General features: G+C 37.2%; 1 protein-coding gene across 2 annotated transcripts; it reads right to left on the reverse strand.

Moving 5' to 3' along the window:
- Nucleotides 1-276: 276 nt before the first annotated feature.
- hjurp (Holliday junction recognition protein) lies at nt 277-19,128 on the reverse strand. Of its 2 annotated transcripts, none has more exons than XM_088606621.1 (9): nt 18,938-19,128; nt 17,635-17,698; nt 14,481-14,560; nt 7,422-7,455; nt 6,284-6,303; nt 5,484-5,511; nt 2,159-4,668; nt 1,824-1,860; nt 277-715 (listed from the first exon to the last, which is right to left on the reverse strand). In XM_088606621.1, the coding sequence occupies exons 1-7, from the start codon at nt 19,085-19,087 to the stop codon at nt 2,192-2,194; spliced, it is 2,853 nt and encodes a 950-aa protein (XP_088462747.1). In that variant the 5' UTR covers nt 19,088-19,128; the 3' UTR covers nt 277-715; nt 1,824-1,860; nt 2,159-2,191. The 2 variants fall into 2 exon arrangements, with proteins under 2 accessions (XP_088462747.1, XP_088462740.1); XM_088606614.1 differs by lacking the exon at nt 6,284-6,303 and adding an exon at nt 6,369-6,427 and having other exon boundaries at nt 18,938-19,127.
- Between the last annotated feature and the right edge of the window lie 3,812 nt (nt 19,129-22,940).

The following is a 22,940-nucleotide window of genomic DNA, read 5'->3' on the forward strand; positions in this document are numbered from 1 at the left end:
GTATACCACATTGTTTTTACCACCTGGGAAAAATGTGAAAGCGTCTTAGACCTATACCAATTGTTGGGATTTCTATAAACTGGGGTGACTTCAAAAAGCACAGGGGGTTTCATGACTTTGACATGTATGTGATGGAAATACTGTCCAACAGGGTTTTTAATAACCGCCAAGTTCACCAGAAAAGTTGGTGCAGTTTTGTTAAACACAGAAACATGAGTAACATAATTCAATAACATAAAGCAGTAATAGTTTTTGTTCAAAATAATGATCAGAAGCTTTTTAATTGAAGATGTTTATTAAACTTCTTGTGCACATTTAAGATACAAATGTACACATCCTCAACAAAAACCTTACAAACTGGAAAACAGCTTTTGCACATGGATAAACATGTACTTTTACAATAGAAAATGACCTTTTTTACAACTGAGCCAAGCATAATAAGCTTGAAGTAAAAACTGTTCAACAAACTATGGTTTAAAATGACCATTTACTGTTTAACAAACAGTGAAAACAACATTCCAAAACGAATTCTGGAATTTATTCTGCAAATATTGTCTGCAAACAAATTCAAACTTCAACCTCAACTTGAAAACAGCATTACTTTAACTTATTTACATTAACAATGCAGAATTTTAGGAAACCTGTAGAAGAATCACTACTGTTCTTCATCAGCTGAGTCACCGTGGCCCACGAAAAGGTCTGCTATCTGGTCACCCTGCAGGAAATGTGTGACAAAAATAGCACCTATGTTACAGACTATGTCTCTTATCTGTGGATCGGTATAGTCCCAGAGGTTAAAAAATAGTGTTGTACAGACTGATAGGCATCAATGACTTTTTCCAGAAGTCTTCAGGAATATCTTCTGAGTAGGGCATTATGTGCCTCTAAATCCTGTGTGCTGAGAACATTATTGTAATGATGAAAGCCATAGTTTGTGAGTTTTATAGACAGCAGGGCTGTAAACAATAAGCCTGTTGATAAATAAAATAATCAGTGTGTGAATATGCTGGGCTTTGATGCAGAGGCTGATACACTGGAGCTATTTGAACTGCTCAGCTCTGTGACAGAAGGCTGAATTGTTAACAAAATAAATTTTACTTGAGGTCTTATTGTTTCAGAGAAAGAAATGGCCAATCAGAACTAATATTATTTGAACTTACAGACATCTGAACTTGCATAGCTCCCAGATTTTGGTTGACTCAGTCAAGGATCTTGAGCTCTTTCCTAGCTAAACTAGACAATTGTTACTGGATTCCCCAAGCAGAAATGCACAATTGGTCAAACATAAAAAGGTTGTTGTAAGCCCTGAGGTGAATACTGTATTGTTGGCTTGCCATATATTGCCTCCCTAGGCAGGGCTGGACATTTTTTAAAATACAAGTTTTAAAACAACAGACACTAGTAGTTCTTTTAGCTCTTCCTTCAAACACTAAATTTAAATTTGTTAGGATGCTGCAAAAAGCACTGAATAGCTTCATATAAACCAAATAACTCCCAATCCTGCTGGTGGATTTTGTGTATATATGAAGCAAACCATGTTATTAATCTAATCATCCTAATCATCATCTTGCAATTCAACTCGGATTGACTAGTTAAACATTTCAGTGGTATGCCTAAGTCAATTCCAGTTCAAAATGCTGAATAAATCTCCACTAGGTACACGAAACGAGAAGTAATCCATTGCAGGACCAGGGGACTAAGACACTGGTCATGTCAGAGGAGAGTACCATACAATATAAATTGTGCTACTGAGTTCACTACATCCTGACAATTCCACAATGGAAGATGATAAAACAGAAAAATCAGAAGGAATTGTGACTTGCCTTCTACATCATCCTGAAACATCAGATTTCCAGTTCTCTAGAAGTGACAATAGAAAAGAGTTAGACAAGATATCTTCTCAAAAAATTACTGAAAATCAGTTTATTGGCTATATTTCAGTTATTCTGTCTAGTCCTAAATATTGTACAAATTGTCTTATATCTCTTTCAAAGGCAGAAAGATAACCATTTTATGTCTTGTTACTGATAAAGAAATTTGTAGGTTCAATTCCGTATTTGCCTATAAATTAACATGAAGGCAAAAAATATTTTAGAAGATTAACGTAAAGAATGTTTGTCAAATGAGTACACATACACATTCTGTAAAATAATCTTACCTGAAAAGAATCCAGTCCTGCTGGTGAATCTCTTCAGTTCTGCTTATATTGCTGCAACATACTGTACGAGCTTCTAGAAATTGGAGACATTCCCCCATTGCTTCTAGAGCCCTCATGATTAATGCTGTCAGACAACCCTTGGAATCTTTTCGCCTCGGGATAGGTATGATCTTCAAACTCACCCATCCTTTTCCCCACTCTGGCATTGTGAATGCTGGCAGGAGAAGTGTTTTCGTGTACTCTGTTACCCTCTGTGCAAAATGAAGTACCACTCTTGCCAAGAACCATTCTTTGATAGAGATCTTCAAACTCTGGCTCAATATCTGGTCTGTTGCTCTGCTGAAACACCGAAGAGGAGGAGTGACACCTCTTAGGAATCTGGTTAGCCTCACTTATTTTCTTGACTAGATATCCTTCTGTGGAGAACAGCGACTGCTTTCCAGCTGAAAAAGCATTAAGTGGTGGTTTGGAGCTGCTTATCCCTTGCTGTGAGGCAGGAGACCTTGGAAGAAACTCACCCTTATGGACTCCATCACTACAGTGATCCTTAAAGTCTACCATAGGAGCCTTGTAGTAAGTCACTGGCTTGGTTCCGCCGCCATTTTTGTTTCTAACAGGAGTCAGAAAAGATATCTCCTCTGGTCTCTGCAATTCTTTTATATAATGGCCCTTCTCACCCTCAAGGAGTTGTCTTCTTGACTGACTGGCATTCGAAGAAAAAATGTAGGCTCTAGAGGAATCCCTTGTGTCTGGCTGTTCGAAGTCAAATATAGATTCTGCATTCACAGGATGACTCGTTCTAGATGGACCCAGAAGCTCTGAACTGCTATTATTGCGTCTCATAGCCTTTTTAGATCTCAATTTCTCTATTGGATTCAAAGGGGAGTAACCTTTAAGCTTAGGAGAATCAGAGACGTTTTGCTTTTCAGAAGAAAGAGACCTCTGATGAAACGCACCTGCTTCCATTACATGTTCACACACAGAGTCTCCCAAGCATGTCACAGCATTAGTTTCTGGAGACCTAATAAAAAAAGCCATTGTCTGGGAATCACCTTGTTTGCACTTAACAGGAGACATTTGCAATTCTTGTCTTGGCTTACTTAAAGGGCTCTTCCTACCCACAGTCAGTGACTGTTTTGTATGAGTGGCATCAGCAGAAATAATGAAGGTCCTAGACCTCATGTCTGACTGCTCTGGAGAGCTGCAGTCTGATGCAGATTTTGTATTCAATGGCAAAGAAGGACGACTGGATCTGAAAGAGCCCACAAGCTCTGAACTGCCATTATCAGTCTTAACAGCCCTTTCATATCTATATTTCTGTTTTGGAGTCGCAGTATTGTAATCTTCTGACTTCGGCAAACTGCAGCCAATGGATGTAACAACACTGTGCTTTTCCGACACAAGAGTACGTGGGAGCTGTGGCTGTACAGATGCGACCCCTTCTTGAATGGAATGAGGAGATCGCAGAGGAATGACACTCTGCTTACTTAAAGGGCTCTTCTCACCCAGAAAGAGAGGTCTTCTTGAGTAACTGGCATTAGAAGAAACAATATATGTTGTAGAAAAAGGCCTCACGTCTGATTGCTCTAGAGAGTTGCAGTCAGATGTAGATTCTTCATTCAACAGACGAGCAGGATGACTGGATCTGGGATAAAACACCATCTCTGATCTGCTGACTTTGGACTTCATGGCCTTTTGAAATCCCCGTTTCTGTATTTGATTCATACTGACATAACTGTCCATCTTGGGAGAATCAGAGCTGCTGGCACTAATAGCAGGCTTTTTGGGTGAAAAAACAGCTGGGTGCAGTGGTGGAGGGCAGCTGATTCTGTTCTGTTCAGAAGAAAGAGACCTCTGATGAAACGTGCCTGGTCTCATGACATCCATATATTTACTCATGCAATCTTTCCAGCATGTTGCAGAATTAGCTCTTGGAAAGTAAACTAAAAAACTTGTTGTCTGGGATTCACTTTGTTTGCCCTTAACAGATTTTGCAGCAGGAGACATTTGCAACTCTTGTCTTGGCTTACTTAAAGGGCTCTTCCTACCCACAGTGAGTGACTGTCTTGTATGATTGGCAGAAGCAGAAATAATGAAGGTCCTATTGCTCCTCACGTCTGATTGCTCTGGACTGCTCTGCACTGCACATTGGCTGGATTTAGAAAACCGTAAAAGCTTTGAATTGCTGGATTTGTTCTTTGAGTCCTTTTTTGATTTCTCTTTGCGGTTGAAACTGAAAGTAGTGTCTAACATGGACCTGTTGGCATTCCACAAGCGCTTCCTATAGGACTTCACTACACTAAATGCCGCCTCTGCAGTGTGTTTTCTGTGGAAGGCACTGCTCATCCGGGACATCAGCTGGGAATACAGATCGATCATGGCACTATCACTGGTGCTTGACTGCAGCTCTGCATCCTCCCTGGACCCGTTTGCATGGCTGCTTGAGAGGCAGCTGGATTCACCGTTCTCATCTGTCATGTCACGTCTTAATGAACCTTGTGTTGATGCACCTGAACATGTATTTAAAAAAATGACATTTTTAATACAGATGTTTCAAAATTAAAAGTTTAACACTCCAAGAAAAGAGACTTTTAGGAATAGAGACACTTGATATTATCCAGGGGCAAGAAGATAATGTGCAAAAATTAAAATTAGTGCCCCAGACTGCTGGGGCTTCTCCTGTCAATGTGACTGCTCAGTTCTCAGCAGCAAAAACTGATGATGCCATTTTAGTATTTGTCCTGTGTTAGTACCATTTACTGTATATTGGCAATGGTCTGCCCTGGATTTAAGACTATTTTGCAACAGGCATTTCTTAATCAAAGGTGATAAAATGTTTGGTTTTGTTCATTACAGTGAATATCGATTATCTAATGTTATTCTGAACAGAAAGCTGAAAAATAATTCAGATGAGCACATGAGTGCATTGAGGGAATTTTAGAAAACGGTTGCTCAGATCTAGCGTACAAAGGCCCCTATTTTCTGTGCTAACTATCTTGCACTGCCATCATTCCACTGGCCCAGGTAAGAAAAAATGAGGCACCTCACAGCTATTCTTTAAAAGAGTCATTATGGAGTATCCTTCAGCTTCAAGGATGCTACACAATTTCCCTGCTGTGTTATTACAAGGGATCCCTAAATCCCTGGAATATGATTTGGGAATGAAGAATAAATAACAACACCACCCTGTAAACTTAGCCAGTAAACTCTCAAAAAAACAAAATAATTTTATTGATTTTTTTCACATATCCATCTAAAAACATTAGAGGGAAATGTGAACTAAATTTTGTCTGAGATACTGAATGCAAGAAAAAAATGCATTTACCTTCAATATCTTCATAAGAGGACATATCCTGAAAAAGACAAAAGGATAGGAGGGCAAAAAACATTAATATAAAAAAAACACTTTTAAAATCCCAAAGCAAGGTAAAAAACACAATACTTCATTTATTGCATTTCATGGTGACCATGTCACACGGCACTAGGGGTCACAAAGCAGCCCTGGTATTATCTCAGACTATTATATTGACCACTTTAAAAACTCAAAACAATGTATTTTTAATAAATATTTTTTTAGCAAATCCATGTGTTAATAACCCCCATCTTATTTTTCAATGCCAAGAAGATGCATATCTCTCACTAAATTAAGCAATTTGAGACAACTTTGATTTTATGACCAATACATGCATATGAAAATGGTAAGCAGCTAGTTAATCTTTCTTTAGATGAAGCTCCCTAACTACTGGCCAGATCAAGGAAAAAATCAGTGGTTCTCAATTTAGGTACTAACTAAATAATTAAATGTAAAAACAAGTTTTAATGGATTTTATGCTCAAGGTCTAATGGATAAATAACTTTCAAATGTAACCTTCTTAAAGGTCCCTAGAGATTAAGGCTGCTGGTCATAACAGCTGAGCACACTGGTCAATATCACCGTGAAGATAAACACAGCTCATATTCAACACTCATTAACAAGTTTATGCAAACATGGCCTGGGAATCTCAGCAGACTCTTAATCAGAGGATCAGGGTCACTCTTGGAGCCTTGCTCTAAAAACTTAAACAAGGAACTGACAGACTCAGCACTAAGACCCATCAACCAGCTGATACATAAGAGGTGCAGTACCTGAAACATGATTTGGGCTCCTGAAGGTTAAGGAGAGAATGAAAAACATGTTTTAATATCTTAAGGTGGCATATGTGTAACTTACCTGAGCACTGCTTCTACCTTCACCTAAAATGTTTTCTGTTTCCAAGGGCAAAACTGAACCTGTTTTTAAACAAATATTTTAAAAGTTATGAAACAGTGCAGGAAAACAAGCAAATAAATCTGAAGTCTGCATCGAAGCAATCTACACCTACACCCCAGGATACACAAGACTAAAAACGTATTTAAATTCACCTTTCCCTAAAAACCTCCCTTGTGTCCCATAGTAAGAAATTAAAGGAATGAAGAGCTGATGTTAAATGCTTAAAGAATAAGCAGTGCAACAAATTACATCTGCGGATGAATAGCTTAATATAATGCAGTCACCACTAGTAAACACCAGGACGCCATTAGGTTACATAATTAGGTGTGCTTTGCTTTCACATTTCTCATCTCATCTTGTGCATTTTCTTTTAAACTTATGAGAAATCCATACTGCAGTCATGTCAAAAAAGTGATTTTATTAAATCTATATATTGATATGATCAAATGTACAGTATTTAGAAATAAAAATGTTGTTACAAATCTGGTTTTACACAAACAGCGAAATATCAGGAAATGATCAAGCAGATTTCTCAACAAGTAAAATAATCATAACCTCCCAACTTGTAAGGATTTCTCCAAGAATATACCCAAGCGGTTGGTATAATTAGAGGCATGTGAATTCTTTTGTTTGGTGCCACAGATTTGGTGAAAATAATTCAGGCACACTTGGTTAAATTATTCTATTCTAAAATGCAGCCGTTAAGTAAGAGGCTTTTTTAAACCAAGGATTCTTCACTCAGGAACTCCAAGTTCCCTAAAAGCTACAGAATAGCAAGCTCTCTTAGCAAGATTCAAATACGTAGCGTGTCCCACAACCAGCACAACTTAGTAAACATCCCTTGATTGCTTGATTATATGTGTCTATGCACAGCTAAGAAAGGGTGTCTGGAAAGTTACGTAAAATTTGATTTACATAAAGATTTGCAGGAATCCTCATGTAATCTGGGGAGTGGGTGTACATTATGCATACATCTTGGACTGTTGAATAAAACACGAGATTTATAATTCTTACCATTCTGTAATTCTTCTTTAACTTCAGGCCAATCCTAGACAGCAAGACATACAGGTTAACAAAAAAGTGAGTGTTAACAAAAATAAAAAAAGAATGTTAAAAAATGTTTGATATATGAGTACATGGGCTACACTAACCACAAATGATAGTTTGTCTGATGAAGATAGATCATGAGTGGAAACAAAAAAAACATCCATACATGTGACGGGCTTTAATGATTTTATTTTCAAAAACTCCACAAAATCAGGTGCAAGACATTAAAATATTGTTTATACAATGACAAACATCACAGTGAACTTTGCAATGAAAGATAATGGACTTTTAATCACTGTTCTTTGTACTTGTCAATATAATTTGGAAAGTCTCTCACGATACTTCATTTTCACAGTTGCTTATTACAATGTACCATGGGAAACAACATAGGTACATAAATACACAGACAACACAGTGATTTCAATTGAAAGAAGTAGGTTCAATTTAATTAATGACCATCTGAAATGTACTTGCTTACTTATTTCTTTGAGGATGTAACTGCAAACAGCTTGCAACCCAATTAGCTCATGAAAATCTTTGTGGGATCATTGTAGATATTTTATAAAGCCTTTCTGCAGCCAATGAATCAATCAAGGTTTATTTATCAATGCATGAACAGTACATCATACAGCGGTGTTGTCGGCAATTAAATGCTTTATCCGAGAGCTGGTTAAGAGGGATAGAAGAGTAGAGGGACAGAAATTTATAGGAATGAGGTTAGGATTACAATACAATAAATTATACAATTGCTATTTATAATACAGTAACAGATTGCACGAATGTAACACAAGGTTAGGAGGTATTTAGCGCTGTTCATACAGATGCAGCAGCCATTCAAAATGGGTGAGGTATTTCGCGGCATACCCCGGTGGGCGTGTCACAGTATCACGCGGTATCACGCATTTCACGTGTGTCACGTGACTAACTATCCGGCGTCGCCTTGTAAAACCGCCAGGGGGAGCTTAACCTCTCATGTACAGCATTTGAGCCTTTAATTTTGAACTGTGTATTACAGCATGTTAATCATCAGTCATTAAAATGTTGGTATATATTATGAAAGCAAGATTGCTCAGTTGGACAGAAGTACACAACCTACCTTTATCAGAAATATTTATGCATCAAAGCCTTTACTGAAGATATTACTAATAGTATTAATAATGGATGACTTTGGACAAGCTGTATACTCAAAGTATAATTTCTTTAGCACATTTGTACAAGCACTTGGAATCTGTCCAAGCCATACTTTGTCAGGCATTTTGTTTTACTTCAACGGGGCATAAAAACTTCCTTGCTTTTAACAGGGCGTTTCATAATTTCTAGCTACGAAAATGATTTAAAATGCGACACCTATCATTCAACTAGAGCTTAAAATATCACAAGGAAAAATACACACCGGTATTCCATTTCTCCCTAAACATTGTAAGCTTCGAAGTCTTTAACTAACGTGATACCGGAGTCAACAAGCATACTTTTAGAATTTGATTAAAAGGGAATATAATATGGAATCGCGTATCTAAAGAATTTAATAACGGTATGATTATATCCGTGTACTGCGGCAGGACTGTGTAAGGCTGTTTCGCCTACCTGAACATGCGAGCTGTCTTGTAGCCTACTGGTCTAGGTGCGTGACTTCCAACTGGTAGGTTGTGTGTTCGAATCCAGCTGGTGCTGGACTTTTATTTTAACAAACATTTCTTCGAAAAAATAGGTAAGCGATATTATGGACAATCAATTGACTTTTATATTTCAAAATATCGCAACATGATCGATATTTGCGATATTTTGAATATATCTTCCCTTCTGACAGTGGTTCCTGCTTCTATTGTGTGTGTGTGTGCAACAGTAAATTGTTATAGAGAAATGGAGGCGGGACAGTATGCGTTACAATATAAACATTTATATTGATTTAAATCGTGTTCTGATTTAAATCGCAAACGCGTGTTTAATTATGTGTTTTTTAATCATGATCAGGCTAATGCATTTCTACATTTTCTGTATGAACCAGCTTAGAGGTTCATACAGAAAGACAGCTTGTGTTTAAATTGAGTGTAAGGTAATTTATGCTTCTAAAGTCATGGTCAGTATTGTTGTACTGTGCTGTACTGTGTCACATTATTTTATAGCGTTTTTATTGCGTTATTAAATCCGGTGGCGCTGTGTTAGTTTCCTGACTCACATTATTTAAACTGCGACACTGATCATTCATCTCTAAATAAACTTTATTTTATATAGCATTTTAAGCGAATAGGTAATTAGATTGCTCATAAACCTAATCACTTTTTCTTCATAAACACAGCGTGATTGCTCTTTGAAAATGCTTTTCCTTTATTTTTAAAGTAGGCTCAGATTTCAACTATAGATCGTATTATTATAAACTTTCTTGGAAAAATGTATTTTATGTAAACCATGTTTGCTATTAATTCATTTAGGGCTAAAATACGTTCATTGTCTTCTAATCGAGTCGAGTTGACATTGGAAGCCTGCCACACCCGGACCGTTAACGCATTAGCACGTCAAAGCCCATTGAGCCAGTATTGGCTTTAGTATCCCCCCCTTCTCCCCTCAATTCAATTCAATTCAAGGTGTTTTATTTACATGACAGATGGGTACAAGCAGTGTTGGGTACTGTATGTATATTGTAACGCTTACGGCAGACAGGCACTGTGTAGGAGCCGACGCACCAGAGCAGCGCCTGCAATTTTTATATTTATAACTTAGTTTTTAAAATTAGTCAAGCAATACGAAGCATCTCCTTTTACTTAGTGCCTGAGCATACTGCAACGCGTGTGAAGCCCATAAACGATATTAATTTTGGAACTTAAACATACAGTATATGGCTGGTCTCGGTACTTTAAAGAAAACATACACACCAGTATTCCATTTCTCCCTAAACATTTTAAGCATCGAAGTCTTTAACTAACGCGATACCGGAGTCAACAAGCATACTTTTAGAATTTGATTAAAAGGGAATATAATATGGAATCGCGTATCTACAGAATTTAAAGACCAGACAATCGCAAACTCGTTTTCAATAAAATTATTTTATTCATTCAGCAGTTTGTGAGAGGGACATCCAGCAGGGAGAGACACACACACCGGTTTTCATTGACAACATTGTTTTTTTTTCAATTCCTCTTGTCTAACAGGAATGTTTTGTTTGTGGACAGACTGTTAGACAAGAGGAAAAGACTGCCTCCTCCTACGAAGCATTTCGTTGATCCGATCACGAATTCTTTTCCAGTCGTACGCAGCAAGGGTTGAGAATCTCCGATTCACCATCGTACTAATGGTTTCCCGGAGATTGGGTTAAAAAAAACAAAAAACATACTAACAACTGTGCCATCCTACTCCTTAGTTAATACATTTTATTATTCATAAACAGTTAACATTGTTAGCAAAATATTTTGAATTATATTTAACCCTATTTTTTCTTTAGTTTTGTATTTAACTTATTATATGATAGTCAGACTTAATGTATATTTGAACAATGAAAATATATTTTTACAAGATTTTACATTAAGCACTTAAAATTAATATGGTTAATAATAGTAAACTGTAACATGCTGTAACAAGATCGGTTACAAGAAGAAAATGCTTTCAGAGAAAATGTTTCAACCAAACTTATTCCCACACACCCCGCCCCCACTACCATTAGAATATACACAAACATTTTAGCGTTTCATTCTGAGCAGAAGACTCTCACACCTGAAGAGTGCTGGCTGTGACGAATTAAACAGGTTTTACAGGTTTCAATCACAGACCATGTGACATGGGACTCAGTAAACTACAGTAACACCGTATTTGATAACGCTTTAAAAACGCTATAAAATAATGTGACTTGGCACAGAACAAGTTTACAACACAGTACAAAGATAAATGCTGACCATGACTTTAGAAGCATAAATTGCCTTACACTCAATTTAAACACAAGCTGTCTTTAGCCCTCTAAGCTGGTTCATACAGAAATGTAGAGATCTAGGCTCAGAACACACAGCTTCATTAGCGAATACATATGCAGGACAACTGGAGAAGACGTTTTACAGAGGATGGATTTTTAGAAACATCCCATCAGACATCCCATCATATTCACAACGTGAAATCTAGAAAATAATATTACGTAACCAAAATCCGCAATATGGAAACAGAACCTGTGTAATTGTTGATAGATGATGTACTCGTAACATTTTTTCAAGACGAACTACAACATTTAAAAAATGACTTGTATGTACTTGATATCTCTAATCAATCCACGGGTCCCAGCACAAAACGAAAGTAAAACGCATACCGTTTCTCGCTTCTTATTGCTCAAAAGTAATTTGACCGTATGAAATGCATAATATAAACCTAGAAACATATACGTGAGCAGTACTTAAGCACTGTAGTATCGGTGTTAAGACATACCTCTCAAATACTGTAAATCAAGTTAAAAATATCTCAAGACCGATTCTGGTCGTAATGAAACCATGCAAGGGAGTTTTTATGTCCGTTGCAGTTCTTTTGCAACATGAATATAATTATATCGTTATTAATTTCTTGAGATACGCGATTCCATATTATATTCCCTTTTAATCAAATTCTAAAAGTATGCTTGTTGACTCCGGTATCACGTTAGTTAAAGACTTCGAAGCTTACAATGTTTAGGGAGAAATGGAATACCGGTGTGTATTTTTTTCTTTAAAGTACCGAGACCAGCCATATACTGTATGTTTATGTTAAGATTTCCCTTCAGTGGTAAAATTAGATATGAATATTCAATACTTAAACGGGCACAGTTAAGACATTAAATATACATGTACATATTGTATACAGTACAGTTTGCATACGGTAATATGTTTATGTTACGCGATTAAAAAATAAATAAATAAAACTGGAAGGTCCAGCACCACCATTATGTTTATATGGTTGTTTTTGTTGGTTGGTTGTTATTATGGTTATTAATAATTCGATCTATAGTTGTAATCTGAGCCTAAATAAAAAGAAAAAGCAAGTGATTAGGTTTATGAGCAATCTAATTACTTATTCGTTTAAAACGCTATATAAAATAAAGTTTATTATTAATTTGCTGGACAGAGCGGTGAACATTATTATGCATAAGACAAAGATAACGATCCTGATCAGTTTAGAAATCTGTGTACGCTGTAAGGTTTTTACTTCTTAAACTTTTAAAATACACGTTTTGAATGGAAAGAATCCTCTTCCTGGTATAGCACGCCAGCACGTCTTTTTTCTCCAATCAGAGGGGTGTCAGATGGTGTCAGCCAATCACCATTCTGCGTTGGGTAGCAACGGGTGACTGTTCTCAGGCGGAAGATGTAAACAGCTTAATGTTCGTGTTAAATATTTTTTTTAATTAAAATTCATTCTATACAGCAATCGCATATTTGGGTACCGTTTCATAAAACTTTCATGCTAAAAATGTTTAGGGAGAAAGTGAAGACTGGTGTGTATTTTTTCTTTAAACTACCAAGACCAGCCATACACAGTACAGTTTACATACATACAGTAATGTTTTAAATTAATATCGTTTATGACCTTCAGATGCGTTATGCTCCTCTTCTTTTTATGCTCAGCTACTAAAATTTCCCTTTAGTGGTAAAATCCATATAAATATTCAAAACTAAGCGGATTAAAATGCGCACAGTAAAGACATTAAATGATTCAATCTTTGCACTACCAACCAATGCACCACGAGTGCCCCTGTCGGTCATTTTGGCCAGCCAATCACTTGCCCTGCGGTATGCTCCGGTGCCCCGCGGTGGCTTGTGGGTAGGTTACCGTACCGCGGGTTTTTACCGCGCATTTTGAATGGCTGCATCTGTATGTGTCCTGAGAGTGCAATGTGACAGGAGGGTGCAGGTTTACTGTATCAGTTCAAGTGGTTGCTTATTCGACAGGGGCCGTTTGGGTAATTGCAGGTGTCTGCTGTGGTTGACTGTTTAGCAGTCTTACTGCCTGGGGGAAGAAGCCGTTACGAAATCTGGCGGTCTTGGTCTGTATACTTCGTTATTGTTTTCCCGATGGTAGAAGAGAGAACAAGTCATGGTTAGGGTGACTGGGGTCCCCGAGGATAGACCTGGCCTTCTTGAGCCATCTAACAGAGCAGATATCCTCGATGTTCGGTAGCGTTCAGCTGGTAGTGTTTTGAGCCAGTTTCACCGCCCTCTGGAGTACCTTGCGCTCTCAGGCGGAGCAGTTATCATATCAGGCACTGATGCAGCTGGTTAGGATTCGTTCAGTGGAGCACCTGAAGTTGGAAAGGATGTGTGACGGCATGCCAAACTTCTTTAGTCTGCGGAGAAAGAATTGGTGCTGCCGTGGTGTCTTGGCTACAAGGCTGGTGTGGGGAGTCCAGGTTAGATCGTCCATGATGTTGACACCTAGGAATTTGAAACTTGCGTTGTCTGTTCATCAATGCTTCCTGTAGTCCACAATGAACTCCTTAGTTTTGCTGGTGTTCAGAGAAAGGATGTTGTTCTGAAGATGGCCATTGTAAGCTATTCCACTTTTATTCTACTGATGAGCTCCTCAGTTGCACTGACCATATTATGGGTCATAATTCCACCCAAGAAATATGGAAGTATACTCCTGTAAATGTCTGATTTCTGCTGCAGTCATCATTAGGTGCACCATCAATACAGACAAGTCAGTTCCAGGGGTGGCCATAAATGCACAAACCCTGACACTAACTACATTCTTTCTTTCACCACACTTTAACCTTCCCATCATTTAGTTTTATTAAAATCTTAACTGACCATTAACTTTTGTTGCAAAACCCTTATGGTTCATTGAGCAAATCTAAAGCACAGTGGAGGTAAGGTGTTTAAACTGAAACCTCTAGGACTTTCACTGTAGCCAATGCCTATCTGTTCCTTTACTCCCACGCCCATCAAACAGGGAACCTGCAGAAATGGACCTATGCATTGTGATTTTGCACTGCAGAAGAGGTCACACAAATAAGCACCCAGGAAAACAACACAAGCTGATAGAAGCAGCTCATATATGTGTATTATTTAGAAATAGCCTTACCTTCCAGACCTCTTGGGCTGCACCAGGGCTCCATTCTCTGGATTTGGCAGATAGAGGTGCTCCATCCCAGGGCTTAATTCCTGAGTGTTTTGAAAGAAAGTCTTTTGTTACAATATCTCAAATCCAGACATTTTTCTACCTTGTTACAAGTAAGGTTAAAATTTAGCATAGCTCTCATCTTTTTCTCTATGAAAAAGTACATAATCTTGTGTGCGTTGTGGGTAATTGTGCTTAAGTGCAATATTTTTAAAACGTTTTCAGAGATACATACAAAAGAACAGAACTACAATGTTCTGGAGTGAAAATTTAAAAAATTGACTTCACTTACTAGGGAATTATGTAGGCAATTTTGGTCTAGAGGGAAGACCGCCACTTACAAGAGCAGGTTGGTTTTCCTTACAGGTCTCCCAGTCCAGTAATGACAACACCCAGACTTGCTTAACTTCCAAGAGCTGCGGTACAATGTGATAAAACTTCCAAGGACCTACTGCTATTATTATATTGCTATTACCCATTTCCACATGTCCGAGTTGTCACGTAACCTCACTCTGATAAAATCACTGTATCAATTACTGACAATATCACTTTAGCATTGGTTGGCAATATGTGATTCTTAACACTTCCAAGCATTGTTAACTACTATACATGTGATCATAAATGAAAACCAGCAGGTGTGTGAGGCTTTTTCCAGTCAACACCTTTATTATATGAATGGATCTATTTTGAATCTTAGTTTTGATAATGTGCTGGTGAAATGCTGCCACCGAAGCTAGTTTCCACTTGATCAACACTGTAGAGTTTAATGCCCTAATACTTAGAATCACATCTTTTAATGACAGTAAATGGTAACACCCAAGGAGTACTAATAATTCAATTATATAACAACCTGTTTAATTATGGAACACTACAATGTAGGGTAATAAAGCTATAGTATTTATAACTGTGCTAAGATCAATTATCTCTGTCCTACATTTGTAAGCTTTATTGTATATTTTAAGTGTTATATTTGGGTTTAATGATTAGAATTTTCATTCAATGTTCTTTCAAATCTTCCTTACATAAAGGTAAGTTTCCTTCCTCTCCCCACCTCATAAGCTGTAGCTGCTGCTACAATCTCTGTTGCTCTCTGCTCTACTCCACAATCAGCAAACAAACCTGGGACAACTCTTTCTGCATATACCAGAAGGTTCTGTATTACTATGATGGAGCCAGGAATAGCAAAACCATGTCCTATTAGAAAATCCTAACTAACCTAGTAGTTTTCTAAGCCCCTTTTATAATATTAATAATAATAATAATTGCTTACACTTATATAGCGCTTTTTCTGGACACTCCACTCAAAGCGCTTTACAGGTAATGGGGACTCCCCTCCACCACCACCAATGTGCAGCATCCACCTGGATGATGCGACGGCAGCCATAGTGCGCCAGAACGCTCACCACACATCAGCTATCAGTGGGGAGGAGAGCAGAGTAATGTAGCCAATTCATAGAGGGGGCCATGATTAGTAAGGGCCAATTGGAAATTTGGCCAGGACACCGGGGTTACACCCCTACTCTTTTCGAGAAGCGCCCTGGGATTTTTAATGACCACAGAGAGTCAGGACCTCGGTTTTAAGTCTCATCCGAAGGACGGCGCCTGTTTACAGTATAGTGTCCCCATCACTAAACTGGGGCATTAGGACCCACATGGACTGCAGGGTGAGCGTCTCCCATCCAGGTACTGACCAGGCTCACACCTGCTTAGCTTCAGTGGGTTGCCAGTTGTGAGTTGCAGGGTGATATGGCTGCTGGCAGCTTTTATATACAATGCATTGGGAAATTATTCAGAGTGTTGCACAGTTTTCACATTTTGTTGTTTTAAAAGCTTGCAGTCATTACACTTTTTCAATTGATTTATATACAGAACTTAAATACAGTCCACAAAGAACAAAAATGAAACAGATAATATGAAGTAAAAATGGAAAATACATGTATGCACAAGTATCCAAACCTTTTTTTGCAGCAAATCGAAATTAATTTAGAAAATTAGCTAGCCTTAGTCCACAATGAATTTCAAGCCTAAATGCAACCATGAAGATATAAAAATTAAAAACAGATCAGAAGAGTACAAAAACATTTCGAAGACCCCTCATAATTTCTTGTGCATGGTGATGTCCATCACTATGAAGTGGAAGGCAACCAAACACTGCCTAGATCAGAGTGCACCTGCAAACTCAGCTGCTAGGTAAGCAGGAAAGATCAGGGGTCAAAATTTTCCCAGTCAATCCACCTAGCCCCTTGTGTGGAATATCTCAAATCCTGCAGGGGTTTGCAACAAAGCATCTAGTTCAAAAATTAAATTTTTTTTGATTTGTTCCAAATTGATGTACAAATTTGGCAGAGCCTTACCCAACTGTAATTACTACTTCCATTAATTATTTAGCTCTGAATACCGATCGATTTATTTTGTTGACATTTACTGTAACGTATCTTACCCTTAGAAGTCGGTTTGAGTAGTCGGGTTATAAAATGTGTATCCTTCCTTTTGTAATTTCACAAAATGGGACAAGAAATAGATCTCACTACAAGCAGTGTTAACATATATCATGCATAATGCATATAACAGTTGAAAAAATATTTTAATTTAATTCTTCACAATAAGGTGTATGAAATGATACTTTTCACTTATTTACCATATTCTTCTCATATTACAGCTGCAAATGATAAAATGTCTAATAAAAATGACATTTACATGAAGTATTAGAAAGAAGGAACATAACTTAAATCATCCATTTCTGGTTTACAGATGCTTTTCAGAGAATTTCACAATTTTTCTGAAAGTTTTACTGAATGGCAAGATTTATGATTTCCACCAGGAACAGCACCAGGTGGTGCATTGGTTTGCTTTGCTTCCTTGCAAAAGGATATTGCTGGCACTGGCTCCAGCTCCCACAAGACTCTGTATTGGATAAAACTGTTAGAAAATGGATGGATGATTTCCACCAAAGATGTTAGCACAAATTCAAAGCTACTGATAGAAATTCAGTGAAGAGACTCTCCTGAGAAGGCTGCAAAGTTAAAAGGAAAGGTGAAACACATCTGAGCACTGGCATATTGCGCTGGAGAGAGCAAGGCTGCTTTTCTGCATTCCAGGACAGACTAGATAGTCTTACCTTTTGAGGAGCAACACGTCATCGATGAAAAACACACCACCTCATCATCTTCCAATTGGGAGTACTGGGAAATGACCAATTAAGAAAATAATTACAACAGGCAAAATATATGAAAAAACTCCTAAGTGTATTGAAAAAAAAATGTTTAAGGGAGAGGTTTTCAAGTTATGTCAGCTATTTACAAGTGTAACACATACCACAGCACCCTAACTCCATATTTTTAATATACCCAAGTATTAATCAGCTGCAATTTTGCCAACATTTTGATTTTCAGTAACATAAGCCTTGTGATAGGCAAGGGGTGGTGCATTTACCCACTGAAGTAGTTCACTAGGGCTGCACTTACTGCACAAGCAGTAAGGTAGTTTATGCTACGTTACAAGGTTTTATGAATTTATATTAATAAACTCTTAAATGACCAGCTTTTAACATTTCGGGTTTGCTGTTCTTAATTTCACAATTTTCTACTTTTTTCTATGACAGGAACTATATAGACTTAATAGCACATTCATGAAACTCCAATGATTAAAGTGAAGAAACATGCTTGATTTCTTATAACTGCCAATAGAGAAAATGTTTAATCAGTGTGCAATGGGGAACCACTACACTTTCAGGGTGGCGCTGTGGTCAGCGTTGCCGCCTCCCTGTCCGCATGGAGTTTTTTATGTTCTCACTGTGTTTTTGTGGGTTTTCTCCCACAGTGCAAAGACATCCTCGCAGGTTCTAGAAGATCTGTCCCTAGTGTCTGTGTGATGTGAAAAATATGCAGCCTATAAATACTACATCGCAGTGTAGCTTGATGTAATCTTTTCTTAAATGTTTTAAAACCATCGACACTTTCGATTTGCCGCTACATTTTTAAAGAAAAAATACTGAAGAAGTCTCTTAAGTCATAATTTGTTTCCTTAAAGCTCAATAATAATTTGAATTAAGCACTTTGCCATAACCGTTCATAGTTAATTTACAGTATTTTGTGCTTGCTGCGAGACGCTCGAAGGATACATTTTTAAAAAAAAACGGCCACATCTGCAACTGCCCCGATCAGTAACGGCCTCACGGAGGTTGCGGGAAAAGAAAGTCCTAGCGTTTTTTTTTAATAAACGTCTGTTAGATTTTATGCAGTCCTTTAGCACTGCGTAGTCTTCATGGAGAGCAAGCTGGGGTATGCGAAAAAATAATTCCTAATGCAAGAAATTGTAAAGGGTTAATAAAGTAATGTTATATTATAGTCGTGTGTGCTCATGAGCCGAATGCACGTAGCGAAAACGCCAGCAAACATTTTGATTTGAAAACATAAACCCACCTTTTGACAAATCTCATCCAATTTATTCTCATAAGCATCGGCATTCTTATCAACCTCTTCATAGAAATCTTTCGAAAATTTCACCGAATCGTCCATCCTTAATCGATGCAAACATTCACTGCGTTTAGAGCCATCTACGCGCGTAGTCATACACCACCAGCTTCAAATTCAATCTGGCTTCATCCAGTAGGCACACCACTGATTGGACATCGTTAGGCGACAACGCGAGCATTTTACGCCATCAAAGGGCGACAGCATGAGCTCTCAAAACTTGAGGATGAAGCTAACAACTTTAAACTTTTTTATTTTATTTGGAGGAATAAACCCCATTACCTTAAAAATATATTATTTGTCGAACAAAAGCAGAATAGGACCAAAATGCTTAACATATCATTCTATTTTTAAGATAAAATGCATGCAGAATTATTTAAGAGAATTTTTATCAAGAAGTATATAAGAAGTGTATAGAAATAAAACCTTTAAGTTCTTTGAAAACTTAAATGTTAAACTGGTATCATCTGGGTAAAACAATTAATTGTTGATGGTTGATGTTGATGGTGAAATGTGTAATTAAACAGATTTTGTGGTCTACAAAATTATATATATATATTGTATATTAAGGATACTGATATTGACATTTCTTTTAGAGAAATAGATGTTACGTTACTTTCATGTTTTAATGTTAATCACATTGATAAATACAAAAATATAATATAAATATAAAAACATAAAATGGAAAGAGACCCACATTTAAACAATTTAAAATAGAAATGGGCGGATATCTCCAGACTAAACATGAAAGCTGTACGTATCATATCTTTACTTAATCTTTTTTTTATTTGGTAAAATGCAACTGAATTATGTATTCTCGATTATGTTATACGTACTTTTATGTGTATTATATATATTTTTGTTTTTGCAATACAAAATAAGGATAAAGCCACCATCTTATTGCCGTCAAGTCACCCATAAAATGCATTGCAGTTTACACATATAACCAGTACTGTAATAAAATCAGCATTTGTGTTGAGAGTGTCTTTAATTACAATTTTCAGTTTTTAAATACAGATAACCATATGTTGAAATTAAACCTATCTAAGTAAAAAGACACCTTCATAACACTACAAACTCAGCTTCAAATGCAAGTACTACAAATGATCTGGATTAAAAATACATGTTCAGCAGTTTAAATAAATTATAGTGTATCTTGTTTAGTTTAAATTAGAATTTAAAAATGCTGTGGGTAGACCACTAATAAGTACTTTTGTCAATAGAAAACACACCATTCAAAAATAACCACAAGGTGGTTGCTTCTGTAGTTATTTCCCAGCAGTTCATCTGCATAATTAATATTCTGTCACTACCTGCAGTAACACCCAAGGCCGCTAGGTGACACAGAATGCGCAGTAAAGAACTTGAGAAAGGTTATAATGAGAGGAAGCTATTCAACTAGATCTAGATCAACTATTCATCTAGATTATTTGGTAGTTAATAGCTAATTTTCCCAAGTATCTTATTCAGCAGTTTATTGAAAGAAGGGAGAAAAGTGACTTGAGCAACACGGTTTTGTAGCTTGTTCCATACTACCACAATAATTTGGGTGGAAAAGTACCTCCGCTTCTTGGTTTTTAAAAATACTTCCAGAGTTTCCATTTGTGTCCTCTGATTCATGTTTCACTGCTCCAGGCTTCCAGGCTTTATTATCAACTAGGGTAAAATTACTTCGTGGTACATTCCAACACAATACAAAAAAAATCTTCAGGAAGGGTTTACTAATTGGTCTTGTTAAGTCTGGTGTTCCTCAGGGCTCAATACTTGTCTGGTGTTCCTCAGGGCTCAATACTTCTTTTTACGCTGACGATACTCAAATATACAGTACATCCATACCAAACCTGACACTGATGTGGCTGTCTCTATTCTATCTAATTGCATCTCTGACATAAAAATTTGGATGACTCAAAACTTCCTTCATCTTAACTGCGACAAGACTGAAGTCATGCTTATTGGCACCCCCCATCAACTTCGTAAAGCCAGTCCTGTAACCCTATCTGTAGATGGTTCTGTACTTGAGCTTCAATCAAAATTGAAAAACTTGGGGTTATATTCGATTCTGGCTTAAAATTCACAGCATACTGTCAAAACATCTTTTATTTACCTCAGAAATATTGCTCAACTACGCCCTATGCTATCACTAACTGTGGCTGAAAAGCTGATCAACACATTTGTGTTCTCTCTAATTGACTACTGTAATGCTCTACTCGCTGGGGTATCTAAATCTACTCTGAACAAACTGCAGTATGTCCAAAATTCAGCAGCCAAAATCCTGACCAGGTCTAGTGCAAGTGTTCACATTACTCCTATCCTAGAGTCCTTGCACTGGCTTCCGGTCAAATTCCGTGTAGACTTTAAAATCCTCATGCTCACCTATAAGGCTCGGCATGGCTTGGCACCTCAGTACCTGTCTGAACTATTATCGCCCTATTCCCAACCTCACAACCTTCGCTCTTCTAATTCTGCTCTCCTTACTGTCCTAAAAAGCCCGTCTACATTGTATGGGTGACAGGGTCTTCTCCTGTTACGCTCCCAAACTCTGGAACTCTCTCCCCAAGGATATCAGAGAGTCACCTTCTCTAAACTCCTTCAAATCCAGACTCAAAACCCTCTTCTTCAGAAAAGCCTTTACTTAACTGGTTCCATTCTTCACCCCTCTGCTTTTCTTAGTACCACCATCCACGGTCTCCTCTATATATTGTAATTGTGTTTTATCTTGTGTATTCTTCTTATTTATTGTTGTCGTCATCCTGTAAAGCTCTTTGAGAAGCCACCTTTAAAGGTGTTATATAAAATAAAGTTTTTTATTATTATTACTACAACAAGTTTCAGGAAATTTAATTTAATATAAATAATAATTATAAATAATATTATTCTACTGTACTATTTATTAATTTACCTTACTTAAATAAGGTTGCAGAGATGTGTTGATTTCCAAGTCTATTTCTGTTACATTTTGGGGCAAAGAGGCATCTTCCAGATGAGAATAGTGTAAATTCACAGATGAGGGGTTGTGTAGCACATACTGTAATGCTGTTAGCATTCTTTAGAACCCTTTGCTCAAGAAATATATTTAGATTTGATTTATTTACCTAATGACTTTGATGTGTATTTTCACTATTCGCTGGCACAGTGGTTGGCATTGCTGGCATGTAATACTACAGCACTGGGTTCCATTCCAGACTTGTGTTCTACAAGGAACTTTTGCAGAATTAGTAAAAGGAAATAAGGTTTAGAAAAGAAGAAAATAATACAAATGCACTAGAAGTGTATGTGTTAACTACTAAGAAAATGAATAAATCAAACAACAAACAGTATAATAAAAACAACCATAGAAGACTTGATGATGTCTGGTGGCTAAAGCAACATGGAAGAACTTACAAAAGACTCTATTTTTCTGTACTATTTTCTAGAACAGGAAATTCTAGGAAACTAACTATGACCTGGAGAACCACATTCATATTCGTTTACATTCCAGTCAAGCATAATTAATAAATTGAAGAGTTAATTGAACCAAAAATGTATGTGACTGAAACGTTTGTAAGCTTTTCTTTTACTCAGAAGTTTGGAATTGTATATTAATTATAAAATGCAATAATTAATAGTTACAATGCATCTCCCAAGAATTTTAAAGGCTGGAATCAGTCAAAGAGATTTAAATTATCATAGTATTAAGTGAAATAAAGGATCCATAGTTTAGCTAAGAGTTTCATTAAAATCAGGCAAGTGTGTAGGTCACCAGGACCAGGACAGGAACACTTTGATTTAGGACACCTTGGAGTCTCAAAACATTCTAGCAAATGTGTGACATGCAAGATCAACACCTATTATGCAAGGTTTGTGTCAAAATGGAACACGGATTATGAAGTGTGGGTTCATCGTAGGGCCCAGGATTAAAATTGAAGCATTTGCAGAAATTCCATGCCACTAGCAATGGAATTTGGCAAGATCA

This window comes from Lepisosteus platostomus, chromosome 2, assembly GCF_059453375.1.
Source record: "Lepisosteus platostomus isolate fLepPlt1 chromosome 2, fLepPlt1.hap1, whole genome shotgun sequence".
NCBI classification, from domain to species: Eukaryota; Metazoa; Chordata; class Actinopteri; order Semionotiformes; family Lepisosteidae; genus Lepisosteus; species Lepisosteus platostomus.